Here is a 20,020-nt window from a genome sequence, read left to right as displayed (position 1 = left end):
GGCCGGGGTCCGACGGAATAAGCGCCGTCTTAAATCACTTCGTGATTTACGCATATCATATATTATTTCAATGTACCGAAGTACATATGATATTTCCATGCAGATATTCTGCGTCATCATATGATGGAAGAGTAATGGAACGGAGAAAAATTCTCTCTGGCGCCGGGATTTGAACCCGGGTTTTCAGCTCTACGTGCTGATGCTTTATCCACTAAGCCACACCGGATACAACTCCGACGCCGAACAGAATCGTCTCTGATTGAGTTCCAACTCTTGGGTTCCCTCTAGTGGCCGCCCTTTGCACGTAGAGCTGAAAACCCGGGTTCAAATCCCGGCGCCGGAGAGAATTTTTCTCCGTTCCATTACTCTTCCATCGTTTTTATTTGTTGATTAAATTCGTCTTTTTTACCAAGATCGTCGGTTGAAGTATTACACATTACAGTTCAGTGCTATGTACTTCATACGTGCTGTACTATGTCACATTTTGTAATGTTGTACTATATCTTAAGGAACGATAACATTTTGCTAGTTTTACTGCGCAACTTTTTTTACTGTAGCTGTAAAAGTTGCTTGTCGTGTTCATACACAAGTCAAAAGTAGCTTGTGGCACTCTACTTTTCGTTCTGCACAACCTGAAGAGCAGCAAAAGTTGTGACAGGAGGTTGCAAACCTGTTCAAACACATGGTAGTACTTTTTCAGCCAGAGTTCAGGTATGCCACTGGCATAGCTCTGTCAGTAGGCATGTTTGCCTGCAGATCCGGAGCTGTACTTCAGCTTTTGATTTCTTTCCGCAGTTTCTCCAAATGCAAGGTAAATGTCAGGAACCTGTAGCGAATCTTCAGCCTCATCTTGTCAAATACCATTTTGCTATCATCAATTCTATCGATGCTAAATAACCTAGTAGTTGATACAGAATAGTTAAATAACCAACTTGAAAAAGTACAGCTGCACTTTACATCTTAGTGTCGACTATTTTTGTATTTTATGGTTATGTCCACATTAGTTTTTCAGATATGAAATGAAAGCAACAGTTTAATTATCAGCTACTTTAAATTATAAAATGAAGAATAAAATGTCGAACTACAAAAAGAGGAAGGTGATGAGTCAATAATAAAAGTGAATAAAAATAAAAAATTACATGAAGTTACACTCTCTTTTAAGAATAATGACGAAGGTGATGAATAATGCTATACAAATCAAAAAAAGTTTTGCATCACCTATGAACTAAAACTTACAATGCACTTGTCACAAAATTGGAAGTGATATGTGAAAATGGAACATATCTGCAATACTTATTGCTCATTAAATGAAAAACAGATCATAATGTAAACAAAAACAGAACTTTATTCTCTCACTGTAAACTTGAACAAGTCCAATGAGTTTAATACTAAGTAGTTCGTCTCCTTGCATAAAGACATGCTTGGATCCTCCTTGGCAGACCATCCATCAGTTCATTAAGCCACTGTTGATCCAAATTGTTCTATTCTTCAATGGCAATCCTGCATATATCTCACCGATAGCGCAGTTGTCCAAAAATTGCTTGTTTTAAATGATCTCAGACATGATCAAGAGGGTTCATGTCTGAGAAACAAGCTGGCCATTCCAGTCAGGTGATATCAGCATCACGAAGATTCATAATTGACAATGCCTGCACGATGGACATGAGAATTGTTGTCTGTGAAGAAGAAGTCTTCTCCAAAATGTTGACGATATGGTAATACTATAGGGCGGAGAATGTTGTTCCTGTATTGTAGAGCATTGAGGTTGCCCTCAGTGATCAGGAGAGGCATGCAGTGACCCCATGTAATGCCACCCCCAAAACATCACTGAGCCTTCACCTTGTTATACTCGTGCAGTGTGTCTCAGATGTGCAGCATTTCCTGATTCCCTCCAAACACGTTGTCGACGATCGTCAGGCAGAAAACATATGCGAGTTTCAGCAGTGAACAGCATTTTGCGCCAGTTCTCAACAGTCCATTCTGCATGATCCATTGTCCATCTGTAATGTACCCCATGATGTCTAGGTGTACGAAACAGAGCTCTCCATAGTCGTCTCGAATGAAGATCAGCATCGTGGAATCTGTTTCTTACAGTTTGGTTAGATACACGATACTGCTCGCAATTCCTGTAAAAGTTTCAACAAAACTAACATAAAAATTGCTGTGACTGTAATCCTTATAACAATGTTTACTTCAAAACTACGTGCAAAAAATGTTGGTAGACGCTACTTTCTGAGTCTCACTGTTGTTCACACGTCATTATAAGCGAGATGCAGAATCCCTATATAGTGTTGTCTAATGTACTGCGGTGAAGAGCATGTCCCCCAAGAAAACTACCATTATGAGTGAAATTATTAATTGTACAGTTCAGTAATTTTATTAGTCTGCATAGAACAATTCTTCATTATAGTTTATTACTAACCTTAATGATGTTTCATATCTAGCCCCCTATAACTGTAATTCCACAAGACTGAATAATTTTGTAAAGAGCATGGAATTCCTAATGGTTTAAGTCCAGTTGACTTGCAGCAGCCGAATTTGGCTACCTCTTGACATAGGGTTCTATTTTTAGGCCCATGTCTTATCAGTAGCAAACAGCCGAAGGCAACAACACTAACTTCCTTATCCAATAGTATTCATTTAGTCAACTGTCAGAAGACAGGTCTGAACCTCACATATAATACCAAGAAGGCACCACTTATGAGGCAACTAGGCTAGGAGATAATGGGGTAGTGTGACCAGTTCCTTTCCCCCTCCATTGCATACATCGCCAACTAGCTACATATTACACTAGTCAGACTTCAGATGCATACAAACACTTGTTCTTAACCAAATGAAAAATAATTTGTGGAGCAACAGCTCATAAAGGGCCAAGACCTATGACTAGCCCACTGCTAACCTTACATCCACATGCCTCAGAAAAGGTAAATGATCATGTAACTAGTGCATGGTTAACATGTCAGCACAATGATTACCCCCCCCTCCCCTCCAGCCATTACAATTGGTTTTCAAAACCGGATTTTGCTACCTATCATAGTTCCCCAAATTCATCATGATTCTGGGTGAGCACCAGTTCCATAAACTGGCCGAAATTTTATGAAACAATTTCTTACCCATCAGGATTCGAAACAGCATTCATTTTGTAATGCGTGAGTCTGGGCATGATGCTTAGATCACGACTATGGTGGCATGGGACTAACCACACACTATATTCGAGTAGTATTTAGGTTTTTAGTTCAATGCATGTGGGCAGCCTGAAATAAGAAAACGTACTTAGTGAGTGAGAAACTAAAACTACAGTAGTTGATCATGTGAAGAACAGGGAATCAAAGGCAAGTTTATAACATGATAAATTGAGGGTGAATGAAAGAACATAAACTTAGAAATCTTTTCACTCTACAGATCGTCTTCTGATATACCGCTGATAAGCTATAATATTGGTGTGAAATATCATTGTTATATTGGGCTTCCACTGTATATTGCACTACAGTACTGCAAAAGTAGCGATGTGTGACCATACTTTTATTTCAGACATGTTGTACTATGCCTTTTCTCTAGTTTCACTGCACCGAGTTTATGAATATGTCTCATCAAATTGATGAACAATTGTGTTTTTACATCACATTGGCAGCACGACTTTGTCCATCTGTTCCATAAGAAAATGATGTGGGGAAAAATAATTGGATGGCAAAAGTTAAAATGGAAGTACTCCAAAAAACTTACCCTAACTTTACCGGTACCTTTGTCTACCACAGATTCCATTTGAAATCTTTTAGGATTGCAACATGAATATCTGACATGGAAAGCTATTTACTGTGGTGCGTCATACTCGTGTAGTAAATAATTGAATATCACATGAGAGCCCTTCTTTAGAACTTGTTTTGGTACTTTTGATTCTGTTTATTTATTAAATACATTAATACCAAAGTATTTGTGACTTTGTTGCTTAAAATCGTTATCACATTTGTTGTAATTTTTTTTTAAGAAATATAGCACAAAATTTGATATGCACTCAGATATAAGCCATCTTAGCCATAAATATGTAATTTATAGTACAACTACCAGAATAATTTCGTGAATTAATAAAATTGTTTTGTCATTATGGTCCATTTCCAAAGCTCAACTTTATTATTATTATTATTATTATTATTATTATTATTATTATTAATAAGTATATTGAACATAGAGAGTTAAATTGTTTACTCTTATAGCTCATCAGAATACTATGAAAATAAGAGTATAAATATTATTGTAAAATAATAAAGTAGTACATTGCGATTATTTCATTGATGTTCCACTGTTATGTATGCAGGCAGACCCATACTCCTTACAGTGCCACTCACACAAGTGTGGCTAATCTAACGTGATTCACTGATTTGTAACTTATCTTCAGAGATAACTAAACTGTGCTTTCTTTGAAGTAGGCATATGTGAGTTTCATCGTGTATTGAAAGGTCACTTACTGCACTGTATTACGTGTTTTAAGTTGTAGTGTGTTTGTTCATGTAATAATGATGACGCATAGATACACATTAGAGCAATGGATGTTTATGCATACAAAAAAAGAGAGTTGAGTAGAGAAGTAAGAAGAACTGAAATATTTTGTTGTGTTATGTGCTGTAAGTGCTGAAAGAATGACATGGTTCATTTTCCGTGTTGCAATTTACTCCAAAGAATATAATCACCAAACACTGAATTTATTTTTCGAACCATACAATGACCTGCCAGAGGTCATACACGGTTTTTTTTTTTTTTTTTTTGAATTACACAATATTTCTCTTTTATTGGTTATTGCAGTCTTCAGTACCTCTCCCCTACTTTCCTTAGAGTGTGAAACAATAAAAATAAGCACCATTATTGATCTGAGTTTGGCATAAACTCTTGTTGACTAAGAGCCTGGTCATTTTCACCATGTGCGACCTTTGTCATTTTATTAATTAACATATGTTTTAAGTTTGATTATACTTTCTTTGCCATTATTGTGGAGTGTTCTGTGACTTTGTAAACAAATTTTATTACACATAGTAGAAAGTTAATACACCCAGATATCAATTCACTACAACAATGGCAATTATAACACAAATAAAGCTATGTTTTGTAATGGAGAATTTTTTCCGTCAAAAGATAGGAGTTAGCAAGCTAATACTACAGTAAAACAAGTCTTCTTATCGGTTATTAATGTATTTAGTAGATAATGTAAGCAGTGTAGTGCAGTAAAAGTATTGAAATGTACGAAGAAGAAGCAGAAAGAATAAGGAAACTAAGTGTGGAACGAGGAGAAAATAATTCTGTGAATTATGAAAGAAGCAGACGAGAGCTATTCTTCGCCAGTTCTTTCTATGTGAAGTGCTGGAAGATGCCATCATGCAGTTTGGATCACATGAGGAAGATGATAACATAGAAGGAAGCGAACATGATGCATGCTCTGAAAATGATATTAGTATATTCTTTTGAAATTTATTATAAAATAAATTACTTTTGTAACAAAAATTCTTTTGCTTCTATATCATATAAAACAAAAGAAAGAATAAGTTGAAAACACTTATCGTTCAAAGCATGGTAAAACAAAAGTAAAATAACTATAAAAGCAGAAAAAAAAAGTCCTCCCAGTTGAAAGCATTATGTACAACCTCTCACGTAATAACCAAGTAACTTCTGTTTGGTTGAGAATTTGTCAATATCCTATCTTCCAACAGTATTCCATCACTACTTATGCAGCTCAAATTAAATAAAAATGGTGTTTGAAGATAAGGTTGTATTGGATCACAGCTGCTGCAATTTTCCAATTTACTCCCTGAGATTTTTATCTGTTGGGAAACTTAAAAGACAATATTCAGAGTGAGATAGCATCAGTTTCAAATGATGAACTTCGCCGTGTGAACGAAAAATTTTTATTACTAACAAACAAATGGTGTTATTTGCAAATGGGTAGCATTTCCAGCAATACCTGTATGTAAGCATCGATGTTGCAATATACTGTATATTTACTCTATTTGCCAAGTGCTTGCTGCTACCTGCTTTTTATTTGGAACTGAAAGGCAACTGCAAGAGATGGGGAAGAGTGGTGGATGAAGATTGGGGAGGCCATGACTCGAACACTGGCTGAAGCACCATAATAGCTTTGCAGAGCACAACCAATCAGCACTTTTGAGAGGTTGCTCAGTCTACTGGCTGCACAGGATCTTTTAGCAGTAAGATACAAGGCAGTAATTGCATTGTGTAATGAACGTGGCATAGATGGCATCATTAAATTGAGCATTATATTTTGATGAGTACTTATGTAGATTATTGTTGTGAAAGAAACTTTAGTGCATAATTGGAAACCTGATGTACATGTTAATTACAGTAATCTGTATGGAAGAAAAATAGTTACCTATGACATGATGCAAGAAAATAACAAAAATGTTATTGAATATCTCATCTCTGATTCTGCTTCGTTACAAGGTTTCTTTCATCTACGTTTTGGCTTAGATTTTGTGGAGTGCTTGATACTGGCTACAGAAGAAAATGTTCTAGAAATCATTATTACTGACAGAATATTACATTTTCTTGTTGCATTACAATTAATTTCTCTTTTTGCATTGTTACTATGAAAAGTCCGATTGTGATTGAAACTATTCTACTTAAGTTATTGTTGATAGCCTCCACAGAGTGGGATTATTTCCATGACCTTAGTGTTTGTACTTCCAATGTATGTCATCAATAGGGAGCGGATTTTTATGTGCTAAAAAATTTAAATATATTTATTTTTTTATGTGCTGAAAAGTACGAAAATATTTGCTAAAAATAAAAAAAAATTTTTTTTTTGAATATGACAAAAATACCTTACTTGAAAAAAAAAATGTTACTAGGTACTCACCAACCACACTTGAGTGCTAGTAGTTGGCCGAGAATTGCAGTGAACAACAAAGGTCATCTCCAAATTCTCCAACACAAATGCATGCCGATTATCTCTGAATAACGTCAATTTCACCTATAGGCACATACTCCAATACTTGAGCAACTTTATACATTTTTTTATATCCACTGCTTTTCCCAAACACATTCTGGAATTTGTCCCTTAGTACTTGTACTTCTGAACCTGGTAGCGAGTCTACTTTAATTTCCACGGCACGCACCTCTCTGTTTCAGACAACAGGTTTATGGATGTTTCGAGTTTTTTTTATGGTATCACACAAAAAGCTTAGATTTGCTACTAGGAAAGCCAAATCGTTTTTTAAACAACCATCTTTCATTATATCTTGAAGGATATCGATTGACGAAGCCCGATAACAGGCGATCACAACAAGATATATTGCCTTACTTGATAGACATGAGCGAGAGGCGAGAGATTTGTTTAAATAATATTCATACCCGAGCTCTTATCTGTTGTGTTTCACAAACAAAGCGTGGAATGAAATCATCTTCAGCAACAATAAACATTCCTAATTTTGTGTTACAAGATCTCTCCTCCTTGTCCATGTTAATTTATTCTCTAATAATAATACTGATATGCTGCCTAGCAGTTCTCAGAACTTGAGGCGATACTATTACGAAAATGGATCACGGATACACCACACAGCGCTTAGAAACATGAAGCAACCAAGAATTCTTAAAAAAGATAACGTAGTTCTGAGTGACGTAATTGATTTAGTTTTAAAATATTTAAAAGTTCTTGTAAAAAAATTATTTAAATAAAAAAACTCCAAGATTTATGTGTTTATAATAGATTTTCTGAAAATATGTATTTACATAATTTTTTTGTGAAAATATGTGTTTTTATGTGAAATAAAATTCGGGTTTTAAACTTGAAACTTCATGTTCGAAATTTTTAACTTTGTTAATTGTGTTTTGTCAGACGCAAAAATAATATTTAATTACATAGGAATCCACTCCTTAGTCATCAGCTTACTTTTAAAATCTCGTAAGTCTAATTTTTCCCAAATGTTGAAATCTGTGTATATATTCAAAATGTGTCTGCTTGATAACAGCTTGTAAGTCTACAAATGTTTTTATACTTTGTAAATAGCAAATACATTAGTTATTAGCTGGGATATAAAAAGAATGAGTTATTTTGCTCTCCTGTACAATTTCCTCATGTGCAGTTACGAGATTTTTAGAAGTAAGTCAGTGATATGAAATATTTTGTTCAGTTATTAATACTATAGTGCACAGCATATACAACTTACTGGCATAAAACTGGTTGTAGCACTCATGTGGGGAGATCCGACCACTCTCTTGGTGGAAGGAAAACGAATCAGCAGTGAATGATGGTGATTTAGGCCTATAGTCCCTTACAAATAATGTGTCAGTAAGCGGTAATAAGAAAACATTGTATTGAGCTTACCTTTCCTCAAAGCCTATGTTGAAAATGATGTCCATCTTTCTTATGCAAGAAAAACATCAGAGAAACTTGAAAATATTCTGGCAAGAATATAGCTAAGTCCTAGGAAATTTTCATGCCAATTAGCACAAGAATACAACACATCACAAAGATCAGAATTAAGATAACTGAACATGCTGCACTTTTAATCTTAATCTTATAGAATGACGAGGCTTTATCGATTGCATCAAGGAGATCCAGCCACTAGCGTGAATTTTTGTGAATGAATGTTGCATTCTGCTCATGTCAGTACTCTTAATCCATTTCAATTAATGATGACGAATGAACTCGGTCCAATTTAAGCAGTTACGTCCACTCTCAAAATACTGGGCAACTGAAAATCCTCATTAAGTGTAGAAAGTTCCTCTTCACGATCATAAAATGGGTGTTGTTGTGCTGCTTTAGTGCATGCAGGGTATTTGGCCCCATTTCTTTTTATGATGTAGTTAACTCACTGCGTTTATTCGAGACATACTTCTGCCCCCTTTTTTTTTTTTAATATTGACTGAAGATGAACAGTATGCTTAATTCCAGCAGAATAACTCTGTTGCACATACAACCATTATTTCGCAAGAAACATTAGAAAAAGTATTTGATATTCGCGTACTATAATCACAGATGTTCACCAGGTTATTCTACGGATTTAAATGTTTGTCATTTTTATCTGTGAGGGAATTTAAAACAAAAAGTGCATGTGAACAACCCACACACTCTTGAAGAGCTGGAGAATGAAATCAGGCAAGTGTTGAGGAAAATTACAAATGAAGATTTTCAGAAGATGTTTTCGAATATTCTACACTGATGTGATTCATGCATCCAGAAAGATGGACATATATTTTGATTAAAGGTAAGATCAGCATAAGGTTTTCGTATTACCTCTTCAGTGCATTATTTGTCTGGGAGTGTAGGCTTAAATTTCCGCCACTCACCTCCGATTAGTTTCCCTCTCGTGTGAAAGAGCAGTCAGATATCCCCACTAAATACGTGCTTTGTGACTGATTATAATGCTGGTAATGGTAAGTTTTATATTATGCTGCGTACTGTAGAAGAAATACCTCCTCGCTTCAAAGTAATTGAGAATCAGTTTTTTCAGAACTGACAAATACAGTTAATTTATAAATTATGCTTTAAAGAAGTTTTCACCTGTATATTTATTATTTACAAAAGTTTAATAAATGGTCTTCATTGTATTAACCACATTCCTCAAAGCCAAGGAAAGTGAAATATCCCTTAAATAAAATTAATCTTTCTGTTACAAAGTACTTGATTAGCTGTCATTTCATTCCTCTTCAATGTCTTTGCCCAAAATTGTATCCGTTTACTGAAGTAAAATAAACTGTAGATTATTATTTATGTAAAGGCACACATAACCAGATAACTAAAACATCATTTTCGACTCAGAAATTTGAGTTCAAATGGTGGACAAAGATACTGTTTGGAACAGGTTTTCGTGGTGTACTGTCATCTTCAGTGGTTTATTGGTTGCCATATTGGCTATTGTATCCAAGTTTCAACAGTTCAAACCCAGCCGAAAGAAACTGATTTTAAAGGGTGATAAAATCCTTAGCATGACTTCCTCTTAGAGGGAAGTAAGGCTGTGGATCTCATATAGTACATTTATGGCATGTAAAAGAACCCTGTCCCTGATAAAGGGATTCAACCAAAATAATTTTTCGGTCATTTCTCACAAGTTGAATTTCGATGCTGAATAAACTTCGTGATTTAAAACATCTTAAATAAAATACCACCGCCGCCACCACCACCACCACGATTGCTGCTGTTGCTCCAATAATTCACAAGGTACTTCCATTTTGCGAGCATTCCACACTAATTTTTCATTAGTTGTGATGGTGTGACAGACTTATCTCCTGTTGTATACCAGGGTTAATGCTAGAGGCTGGAAATAGATCTAAATTTTCAATATATTACTCTAGAAGGAGACAGAGTTCTAAATATTCAACATTAAGAAAAATAAATAGGTACGTGTAATTTTTATTTAATAAGACTGCAAAAGTTGAATCAATCTAATATTGATACACATGCTGAAGACTTAAAGAACTTCATGATTCTTTCACATTGAAATATAAATACATGCCACTTACAATTTACTTATAATAAATATTATGCTCCTTAATTTCATGTGATATTCATGAACATTTGTTTGAATATTTTAAACTTCCAGTGTAACACATGACGTTATTTCTTTTCACAATTTGAAAATGACTATTGTTTCTAGTTAAAATGTTTCATAATTATATGTGTAGCCTATATTTTTCTTTGAATTTGTTCATTAATAATTTTATTTCACAACTAAGTTTCTTCCTCTTTTTTCCAGTTGACAAAAGAAGTTCCACCCATAATGAATGTATTGAACATTCATGAAAACCTTATAGAAGCATTACTTGAGATGCAAGCATATGCTGATGTTCAAGCTGTCCTTGCAAAATACGATGACATCAGTTTACCAAAATCAGCAACAATATGTTATACGGCAGCATTACTAAAAGCGCGAGTTGTAGCAGATAAGTAAGTGAATGTTCTGAGGAAATTTTAATTTTAATCATTCTCCCCCCTTTCCTTCACCTCGCATATTGGCATATATGCCATTTGCGGCTTGGCCACTTTTTCGCAATTATGATGAATCCTGTTCTGAATTTGAGACACTCTTTAGGTCGGATTCTGTTCGTCTTGTATGATAGGATGGCATGAGTATGAAAGTAAGCAGAATGGATGAAAATGAAGGTGATACTGATGGCGAAATGAGCCCAGGGTCCGGCACCGAAAGTTACCCAGCATTTTCTCTTAATGAGTTGAGAGTATTCTCTGGGGAAAAAAAAAAAAAATAAACCCCTACCAGGCAAATTTTCCGAACCAGGATTTGATCTCAGGCCCATTAGTTTTGCAATCAGACATGCTGACCACAACTTCAAAGTGGTGGGCTAATTTTAGTCTTAACTTGGTCATTATCTATTTTTAATTACCTGTGTGTAAATGTAATTAGAAACTGGGTTCTTATTTGGAAGGATTTTATTGGAAGCATATAAACTGGTCCTGTTGCAGGGAAATATCGACATTTCAAGTTACACCTTTATACGTAATGTTCTAATTCTTTACTTGTTTAATGAAATGAATATAATTATGAACATGAAATAGTTATCTTGATTAATTATAGACAGAACTCGAATTGCACTTTCTTCTCAAACGAATCTAATAAAGTTTTTCATAGTTCATTAATGTGATAATTAGACTGAGTATTTGCGTGCATATGCAAGATTTTATTGATATAACTTATTTAAGAAGTACTCGTATATGTTTGCATTTCAAATGAATAATCGAATAAAATCAATTTTATTTTTCATTCATTCATTCATTCATTCATTCATTCATTCATTCAGTGTTCTGCCCAAAGGCAGGTCTTTCACTGCAAACCCAGCTTTCTCCAATCTTTCCTATTTTCTGCCTTTCTCTTTGTCTCCTAATATGATCCCTATATATTAATATCATCTATAATCTGATATCTTCTTCTGCCCTGAAATCTTCTCCCGTTCACCATTCCTTCCAGTGCATCTTTCAGTAGGCAGTTTCTTCTCAGCCAGTGCCAGTGACTCAACCAATTGTTTTTTCTCTCCCTAATCAGTTTCAGCATCATTCTTTTTTCACCCACTCTTTCCAAAACAGCTTCATTTTTTATTTTGTCTGTCCACTTCACACGTTCCATTCTTTTCCATATCCACATTTCAAATGCTTCTATTTGCTTCTTTTCACTTCGTCGTAATGTCAATGTTCTGCTCCATACAATGCCACACTCCATACAAAGCACTTCACCAGTCTCTTCCTTAGTTCTTTTTCCAGAGGTCTGCAGAAGTTGCTTCCTTTCCTATTAAAAGCTTCCTTGGCCATTGCTATCATTCTTTGACTTCCTGGCAGCAGCTCATTTTACTGCTTATAGTGTAGTACTTGAAGCTGTCCACTTGCTCTACTGCCTCATTTAGAATTCGCAAGTTCACCATCTTTACTTTTCTTCCTATGACCATGGTCTTCGTCGTATTTGCATTTATCTTGATCCCATACTGTTCACAGCTGTCATTTAGCATCGGTAGCATATCCCTTAGTATCATCTCCTTTTCTAGTAACAACGCCATATCATCAGCAAATCTTACGCACTTTATTCTTCTTCCTCCTACTATCTATCCTCCCACGTTCTGAAAACAGTTCTTCACTAATTCCTCCAAGTAGATGTTGAACAGCGTAAGTGATAAAGGGCATCCTTGATGTACTCCCCTTCCAATTTCTCTTCCTTCTGACATTTCTTTTCCTATCCTGATTTTTACTCGTTGTTTCATATAAAATTACTGAACAGCCTTCTCTATTTCCAATCCGAACTATTTTCTTTAGGATCCCCATCAGTTTACTCCAATCTTCCATCTTAGAATATAAATGTCAATTCAGTATTCACAAGAGAATCTTTGCCAAGTGCGATATCAGACTGATAGCCCTGAACCTGTTACATTTCTTGGCATTATATTTTTTATTTTTCATATATTTGCCTATTTTGCCTTTTTTTTCACGTTTTTCACACATTTTTGCTGTGAAACTTTAAAAAATTACTTGAAGTGAGAGACAAATGATTGTCACAACCACATTCAAGAAATTCGTGACTCATGGAGATGACAGATCATTCAAATTATTCCAATATATTTGGCTGTTTATGTACTTGGTTTGAGCCAGCCACCAAGAAGAAGAAAAGAAACAGTTTATTCACAGTTTAAAAATGTACGATTGCAGATAGTCAGCTTTTAAGCTCTAGCGAATACCTTTGGAGGGCAAGGTACTGATTTTCCTGGTCTGCAGGAGAGCGTGGAATTCCTAATAGCACACTACTCTTTGTTACCAAAGGCCATTAAAAAACTGGAAGCCAGAGATCTACCTCTTCTTGACTCCTTGAAAATAGTTGAAGATGAAGAAGTAAGGCTGAAATGAGCATGGAGAAATTCTCCCAAGAATTCATCATATTGTGCCAGAAAAACGTCTCCAGAAAATTACAGACCCATATCACTTTTACCAGTCTTCTCCAAAGTCTTTGAAAAAGTAGTGTATAAAAGATTATATCATCATCTAGAAAGATACAACATTTTAATCCCAGATCAGTTAGGATTTAGGAAAAATAAAGGCAGAGAAAATGCAACATTTAATTTAACTGACAAAATTCTGGAGGCAGTTAATAAAAAATTGCAAGTTGGAGGGATTTTCTGTGATTTATCCAAAGCATTCGACTGTATAAATAATAAAATGCTGCTAGACAAATTAGATTGTTATGGGATTAAAGACATTGCACACGAATGGTTCCACTCACATCTCATAAATAGGAAACAGAAAGTCAAAATCAATGCAACTACGAAATCTGCCTCGACATGGGGAGCTATTAATAATGGAATTCCTCAAGGATCAATATTAGGTCCCATACTTTTTCTAGTGTTCATAAATGATCTTGCCCCCTAATAAAAGATGTAGATCATCCCATATTATTTGCAGATGATACAGTTATAGTAATTACGGCCTATAACTCCAATACATTTCAATCTTCAATAGAGGCAATTCTCCTCAAAATATGCGATTAGTTCTCAGTCAATAAATTAATATTAAATTGTAACAAAACCAACCTAATTCAATTTAAATCCTGTCCAAATTCAACCTCGCAAATTTCAAGGGCAATAATTAACAATAGGTCCTTAATAGAAATAACAACAACCAAATTCCTTGGTTTACAAATCGATAATGTGTTAAATTGGAAAAGTCATATTAAAGTAATTACCCCTAAGCTAAATTAAGCATGTTTTGTTGTTAGATCTCTGCAAGAGATAGTAATATCAGTACCTTAAAAACTTTATACTTTGCATACTTCCACTCAATAATGAGATTTGGAATAATATTCTGGGGAAATTCCACAGATAGTAATGTATATTCCTACTACAAAAAAGAGTAATTTGAATAATAGTGAGTGTCAAATCTAGGTAATCGTGTAGAACCATTTTCAAAAACTACAAATAATGTCCATGGCTTGTCAGTATGTTTTTTCATTAATGATCTTCCTCATATGTAATCGTAAAAACTTTGTAACTAATTCAACAATTCATAGCATAATATGCGTAAAAAAATGACTTTCATACTCCATCGGCAAGTCTATTGTGCTATCAAAAAGGAGTGCATTATATGGCAGTAAGAATTTTTAATATCTTCTCTATGGATTTAAAAAATGAAACTCAAATCATAAGATTATTTAGGGCCAAATTAAAGAAGTACTTTCTATTCTGTAGGTGAATTCATGACATCCAACAATGCTTCATGAATATTTGTGTGTTGTACTAAATATTGGTACAAAAATTTTGTGTTGTACTAATATACTAGGCCTATATTAAGATTTTTTTTTCCGTTTGACATATTCCATATTCTAGCTGTGAAGAGATGTATGAATACCATGTAATGTAAATAAGTATAATGCAATACAATACAAAATAGTGGTCTAAGTCATTTGCAGAAAGTGGCTTCTGTGTTGAAGGAAAAGATAAACTCTGGGCTAAGTACTGGGCTTCTTACAAGGGTCTCTTCTTAAGTTTCCCCTATTTCATTCTGTGATATTGAAATTTCACTTTCAGCAAAACTTACAGTCTTGCATGAACGGAAAAAAAGGCATTCCTTCACAAAAGAACACCTGAAAAAAAAACCCTTACTGTTTATTACCATTTAAACTACAGCTTAAACAGTTGCATTAGCACCAGTAAAGTTATTTGATGTGAATCAGGAATTTTTAAAAGTAAAAATATAGTTAGAAGTTATCTCATTAAAAGTGCGTTAAAGCATTCCACAGCTTACTTTATTTTTTTTAAATGAATATTTCTAAAGTTTTTAGTGCACAGTTGCATGCACTTTTTGGCAGTTTTTAGTGCATATAAATCCTCGGTCTAGTGATAAGTTTCCGAAAATTATATATAGGACTGAAAGGCATATAATTACATGATGATGTAAATATATATTATGTCCATGTACGAAATGACTTTAAAATTACTGTCACTATTCTTTTCCTATAGATTCTCTCCAGATATTGCAAGCAAACGAGGTCTTACAACAGCAGAGATGACTGCAGTAGAAGCAATACATAGAGCAGTAGAGTTTAATCCTCATGTACCAAAGGTAATAATTTCTGATGTTAATAATTTTTATTAATTTTATTTTTTAATGAATTTTTGTGTTGTCTCATTGGCACAAATATTGATTGAGTGAGTAGTTGTGAAATATACATGCTTCTCCAAGTTCGGATTTAAGTTGGCCAATGGGGAAATTGCCCCAGATCCCCTAAAATTCCCTATAAGAAAATATTATTAACTCTAATTGTCTATTGTAGATGCTTTCTTGTCCTGTGCCTACAATAATGTTCTATCTGTATGAAATATTCAGATAACAAATTAATGGATCTCCAATTTAAACTAAAAATTCTGCTGGCAAATGATTGACGAGGAAAATTCCTGTTGACTATTTACAGTTCTCATGCTAACTCTTAACATTGGCTTCCCTTTCTTCATGCTGTGGCATTTCCTCTGAAAGTTTTTTCAAGACCTAGCAGACCTTTGATTATGAAATTTCTGCCAGTTTATTGTGTGGTGATATATAAGAGAATTGACATTTATTTGAAGAATATAAGAAAAAGGCTCAGAAAGTTAAACAAACAAAAGTGTATGCTAATGAATGTACACCTTATCTTTCTCACTATTGAGTGGTTTTTCAAGACTTGACCGCAGTTTCAAATTTCAAGTAGAACTTGAGAAATTCACTCAACTGAATGTTGTTCAGTAAGGAAATTTGGATTTTACTTGCATTTAGTTGTTCAATCACCTCAACAGCATTCGGCCAATAGAATAATTTTGAGCATGCCTCAAAAAATGTTTGTGCTGGGCCTGATATAACTGCAGTCTTTTCCAAAAAATTGAAATTTTTCTGCCACTCTTTTCTGCTGCTCTGAAGACAACTCCTTTAAGACTTTGTGTGTTTCCTCATGTGGCAGAAGCCTTTTGATCAAATGGAACCCTTTATGTAGTTCAGCCAAATTAGGTAACATCTTGTGGGCAAGAGGATATTTCTTGCCTTCAAATTCTGTTAAAAGGGTTGTGTTTGAAACAAGTAATGCTTTATTTTGAATTAAAATTTCAAAATTTCGGAAAAAAAAAAAAAAATTCTCTTAAAATACTAATTTCGATTAATTTCGTGACAAAAATTTTCGGTGTTTACATAAAATTTCACGTTATTTCGCGAGTTAAAACTTATTTGTTAGATATTTTGACCTGTAAGGGCTTGAAACAAAATTGTTGCTTCTATCAGCTGAAAAACCGTATTTCGTGAATCTGTTACCGAAAATTCGCTGTCTGATGATGAGACTTGGATTTTCATATACAGTATAACCCCTTTTATTAGAAATGAAAGAGCAGAGCCATTTTGAATAATATTTTTCTTTAAGTGATAGAAAAACTACAATATTAATACATGTAACAGTGTACAACAAAATTATGCACTTTTCATAATACATATTCCTGCTTCATAAAATAATTTAATACCATATGCACCAATAACTGCTTAACATCTACAGAAGTGAATATGCGCGGAATTACTCAGCTGTAATTGCTTCCACAATCCTTTGGGTAGAAAATAGGTAAAACAAAAAGTACATAAACTGAGACTAATTTTCACATGATGGGAACAACATATACTTATTGGTAGCTATGAACACAAAGCAGATGAACTGAGCGATGTTGAAAACTGATTTACCGCATTCCTTAAAAGACATTCAAAATTATTTGTAGCCTTGCTGTGGGGTGAGAACAAGACTGTAGATGTCTCATTGGCATGCGTTGACAGTCATTCAGAACATAAGACAGAGTTATATTTTGAAAAGTATTTTCAAGAAAAAATACGTGTAATGGTCTAAAAAAATATGATATGCATATATTTACTCCACTGTTTCAGTTAAGTGAAATTCAGTTAAGCTGGGTTTTACTATACAATGAAGACTTTTCAGTTTCACCAGAAACTTTATGTTCAGTTTTTAAGATCTCTCATTTTTCATCTGACAGCATGAACACAACTTGACATAAATACATCTCAACATGGACTCAGTGAAGAATGTAATGTTGGGTCACTCATGAGCGAGTCAACTCGAATGATTCCCATGCTCAAACAGCTCTCCGCTCATTCCTTACAAGATAGCAAGTTCTTCATCACTTAGCACTTCCCCTTCTTGGGAGGGCAAGAGGCACATTCGCCAGTGCTCATGACTCACTCTCCACTCCACAGTTCCAATGCACACCATCAGAGTGCTCAGCTACACAGTGATTCATAGTATGTCTGCATTAGTTTGATCATATGCATTGACATAAGACAAGGAGCGAAGTTTAAATTCTACTACAGTACAGATGCTTTTAAGCATTGCCTACTTCAAGTCACAGTTACTGTAATCCTTATTACTGTATACATCAGCAGTCATCAGCACAGAGTACCCTCGGGCTAGAGTCTCTTACCCATGGATAAGAGACTGCACTATGGTGCATCCATGGCTGCTTGCAGGTATGCTCTCTCTCTCTCTCTTCCTGCTGCGCGACAGGGCATATTACGCTACACTGCTTACCCTTTATCCATTTCAGCGAGTGCTGACAACCACTGGTATAGATAATTAGTCGTATTTGTTATGTAGTTCTGTACACTTTCTGAACTGTTGAAACTTGCAAATGTTTCATCGAATGGATCAGAGATAATTGTCATTTGATTGATCTGTATACAGTGTATTTTACAAACACTTTTCCAACTGTTGTTCATAGCCACAGAAGTTCTTGGATCATCTAGATTTTCGTCTGCAGTAAAACTGTCAGATATTAAACATTGTTACAGATAGTACATTAGATGAATGCACATTGTTGACATGAATGGCTAGATTAAATGTACCGCCACTTCTATTTGAAATTCGCTGAAAATGAAAAAAAAAAAAAAAGTTACATTTTGCCTTTCCACCTCCTAAAGCTGCAAAAAATGTCCAAATCTCATAACTTTTTCGGAGTCTCAAAGCAAAATTCTCATATTAACTTACTCAAAATGCTTACAGTGTCGATCGTCTAGTATCTCAAAAAAGTACTTTTGCAGTGTGGAGGTTTGGGGTTTGGGTATTGTTGTCTTCCTTTTTTTTTACATATAGACACATTATTACACATATAGAGTGGATGAGTCGAAACACCACAGCTCAACCAAAGGTCTAATGGCCTCTGCATATTATAGGGGTAACCCAGCTCCATTCCAACTGTGATCATAATTTGCGGCAAGATAAATTCAAATACAAAAGCTTACCGTATTGTTGTGAGTGCTGGAAATGGTAACCTGCATTCTAGCATGTTTCACATCTCTTCAACACATTCCTGGACAATTTCTGTAGTTCATTTTCCCTTACAACCTATATTTCTTGCCAGATGTTTTCCTTTATTCTTCTGGGATTTGTATGGTTTTAATGTCTTCAACAATTTAGTGTCATATTGAACTGAGGTTTTATACAGTAGTGGCAAAAAAAAACCGGACCGAGTGAATAATCAAAGTCCCCGAAATAAGCCACTGCGCATGCCACGCCTGCATTCACAAGATAGCGAGTAATCATTGAAATTGTTGTAGTTTCGTCTGCTGACATAGCCCATATCGAAAGCTATAGAAAATAAGTTGGTAAAATTCATGTGCTGGGAATAATAAGTTAATTAAGTAGTAAAATATCGCTGCAATCGAAAAGTATTGGGAATAAATTTGAATAAGGAACAAAAAATATTTCCTTCCCAGGCAGGATTCGAACCACGAAAGTCTTAGTTACCAGTCTACCATGCTCTGGAGTGAACAAGGGTCGGTCCAGTTTTTTTGCCACTACTGTACACTCCTGTCTGCTGAGCTGATTGATGCAAAGATTTTTGAGTACTCTGTTCTTGTCGAAAACCCATTTCTCTTAATTTTTCGTCTGTTAAGACCCATTTATTTATTTGAAGTTTATTTTTATGAACAGAGTCTGTCTGATTAAAATTTTTACGTGTCTATATACTGTCTTACCTTGCATATGAAAATCAGGAAATTGATAACGGAATTTTCAGAGACATATTCTCCACAAAGATTTTTTCGTGAAAATATTGCACATAAAAATGCGTTGTCCCGCAGCTGAGGATTGGAAGCGGGATCTATTATGAGGGTAAACAGAGCCATAAAATCCTAGAGGAGTAGGAGCAAAAAAGCTAGCTCGCATCACTGAATGGCTCTGACCATCTTTAGAGTGAAGTAATCAAATTGATAACTCTATTATGTTGACTTGTTGGAATATGCTACCTGGCTGTGCACAGAGATTCGTTTCCTTCCCTTTCAGGTCTGAGTTCCAGGAGGACTACTTTTCTTTTTTCACTGACGTATGTGTGTGATGAAATCTACTAATAAAGTTTTGTAACTCAGTAGATAATACATATATTGAAATGCTGTATGCAGCAAATAACAGAGAATATCAGTGTGGACCCCATGTACGATAGTTATAGATGTCCAGGTGGTATTCAATTTGTTGTCTGGTGTTTTCCAGCATCTCTGGAGTGATAGTTTTAGAAGTAGCTG

General features: G+C 34.8%; 1 protein-coding gene and 1 long non-coding RNA gene across 12 annotated transcripts in view; one reads left to right on the top strand and one right to left on the bottom strand.

Annotated features, from left to right (window-relative positions):
- Window positions 1-20,020, top strand: part of LOC138707868 (protein ST7 homolog) — a 159,357-nt gene that overhangs the window by 113,747 nt on the left and 25,590 nt on the right. For all 11 annotated transcript variants that reach the window (XR_011334406.1, XM_069837855.1, XM_069837854.1 and 8 more), the window contains 2 exons: window positions 10,698-10,888; window positions 15,448-15,550. Coding sequence is in view for 10 of the 11 variants with exons in the window: in XM_069837855.1 (XP_069693956.1) it covers window positions 10,698-10,888; window positions 15,448-15,550 (294 nt within the window). In the remaining variant the exon portion in view is untranslated. The remainder of the gene's footprint in view (window positions 1-10,697; window positions 10,889-15,447; window positions 15,551-20,020) is intronic.
- LOC138707870 (uncharacterized) lies at window positions 1,323-4,367 on the bottom strand. Its single transcript, XR_011334407.1, has 3 exons — window positions 4,272-4,367; window positions 3,114-3,254; window positions 1,323-2,126 (listed from the first exon to the last, which is right to left on the bottom strand). It is a non-coding gene; the product is annotated as an uncharacterized lncRNA (long non-coding RNA).

This window comes from Periplaneta americana, chromosome 10, assembly GCF_040183065.1.
Source record: "Periplaneta americana isolate PAMFEO1 chromosome 10, P.americana_PAMFEO1_priV1, whole genome shotgun sequence".
Taxonomy (NCBI): domain Eukaryota; kingdom Metazoa; phylum Arthropoda; class Insecta; order Blattodea; family Blattidae; genus Periplaneta; species Periplaneta americana.
This window is presented reverse-complemented; position numbering and strand designations above follow the sequence as displayed.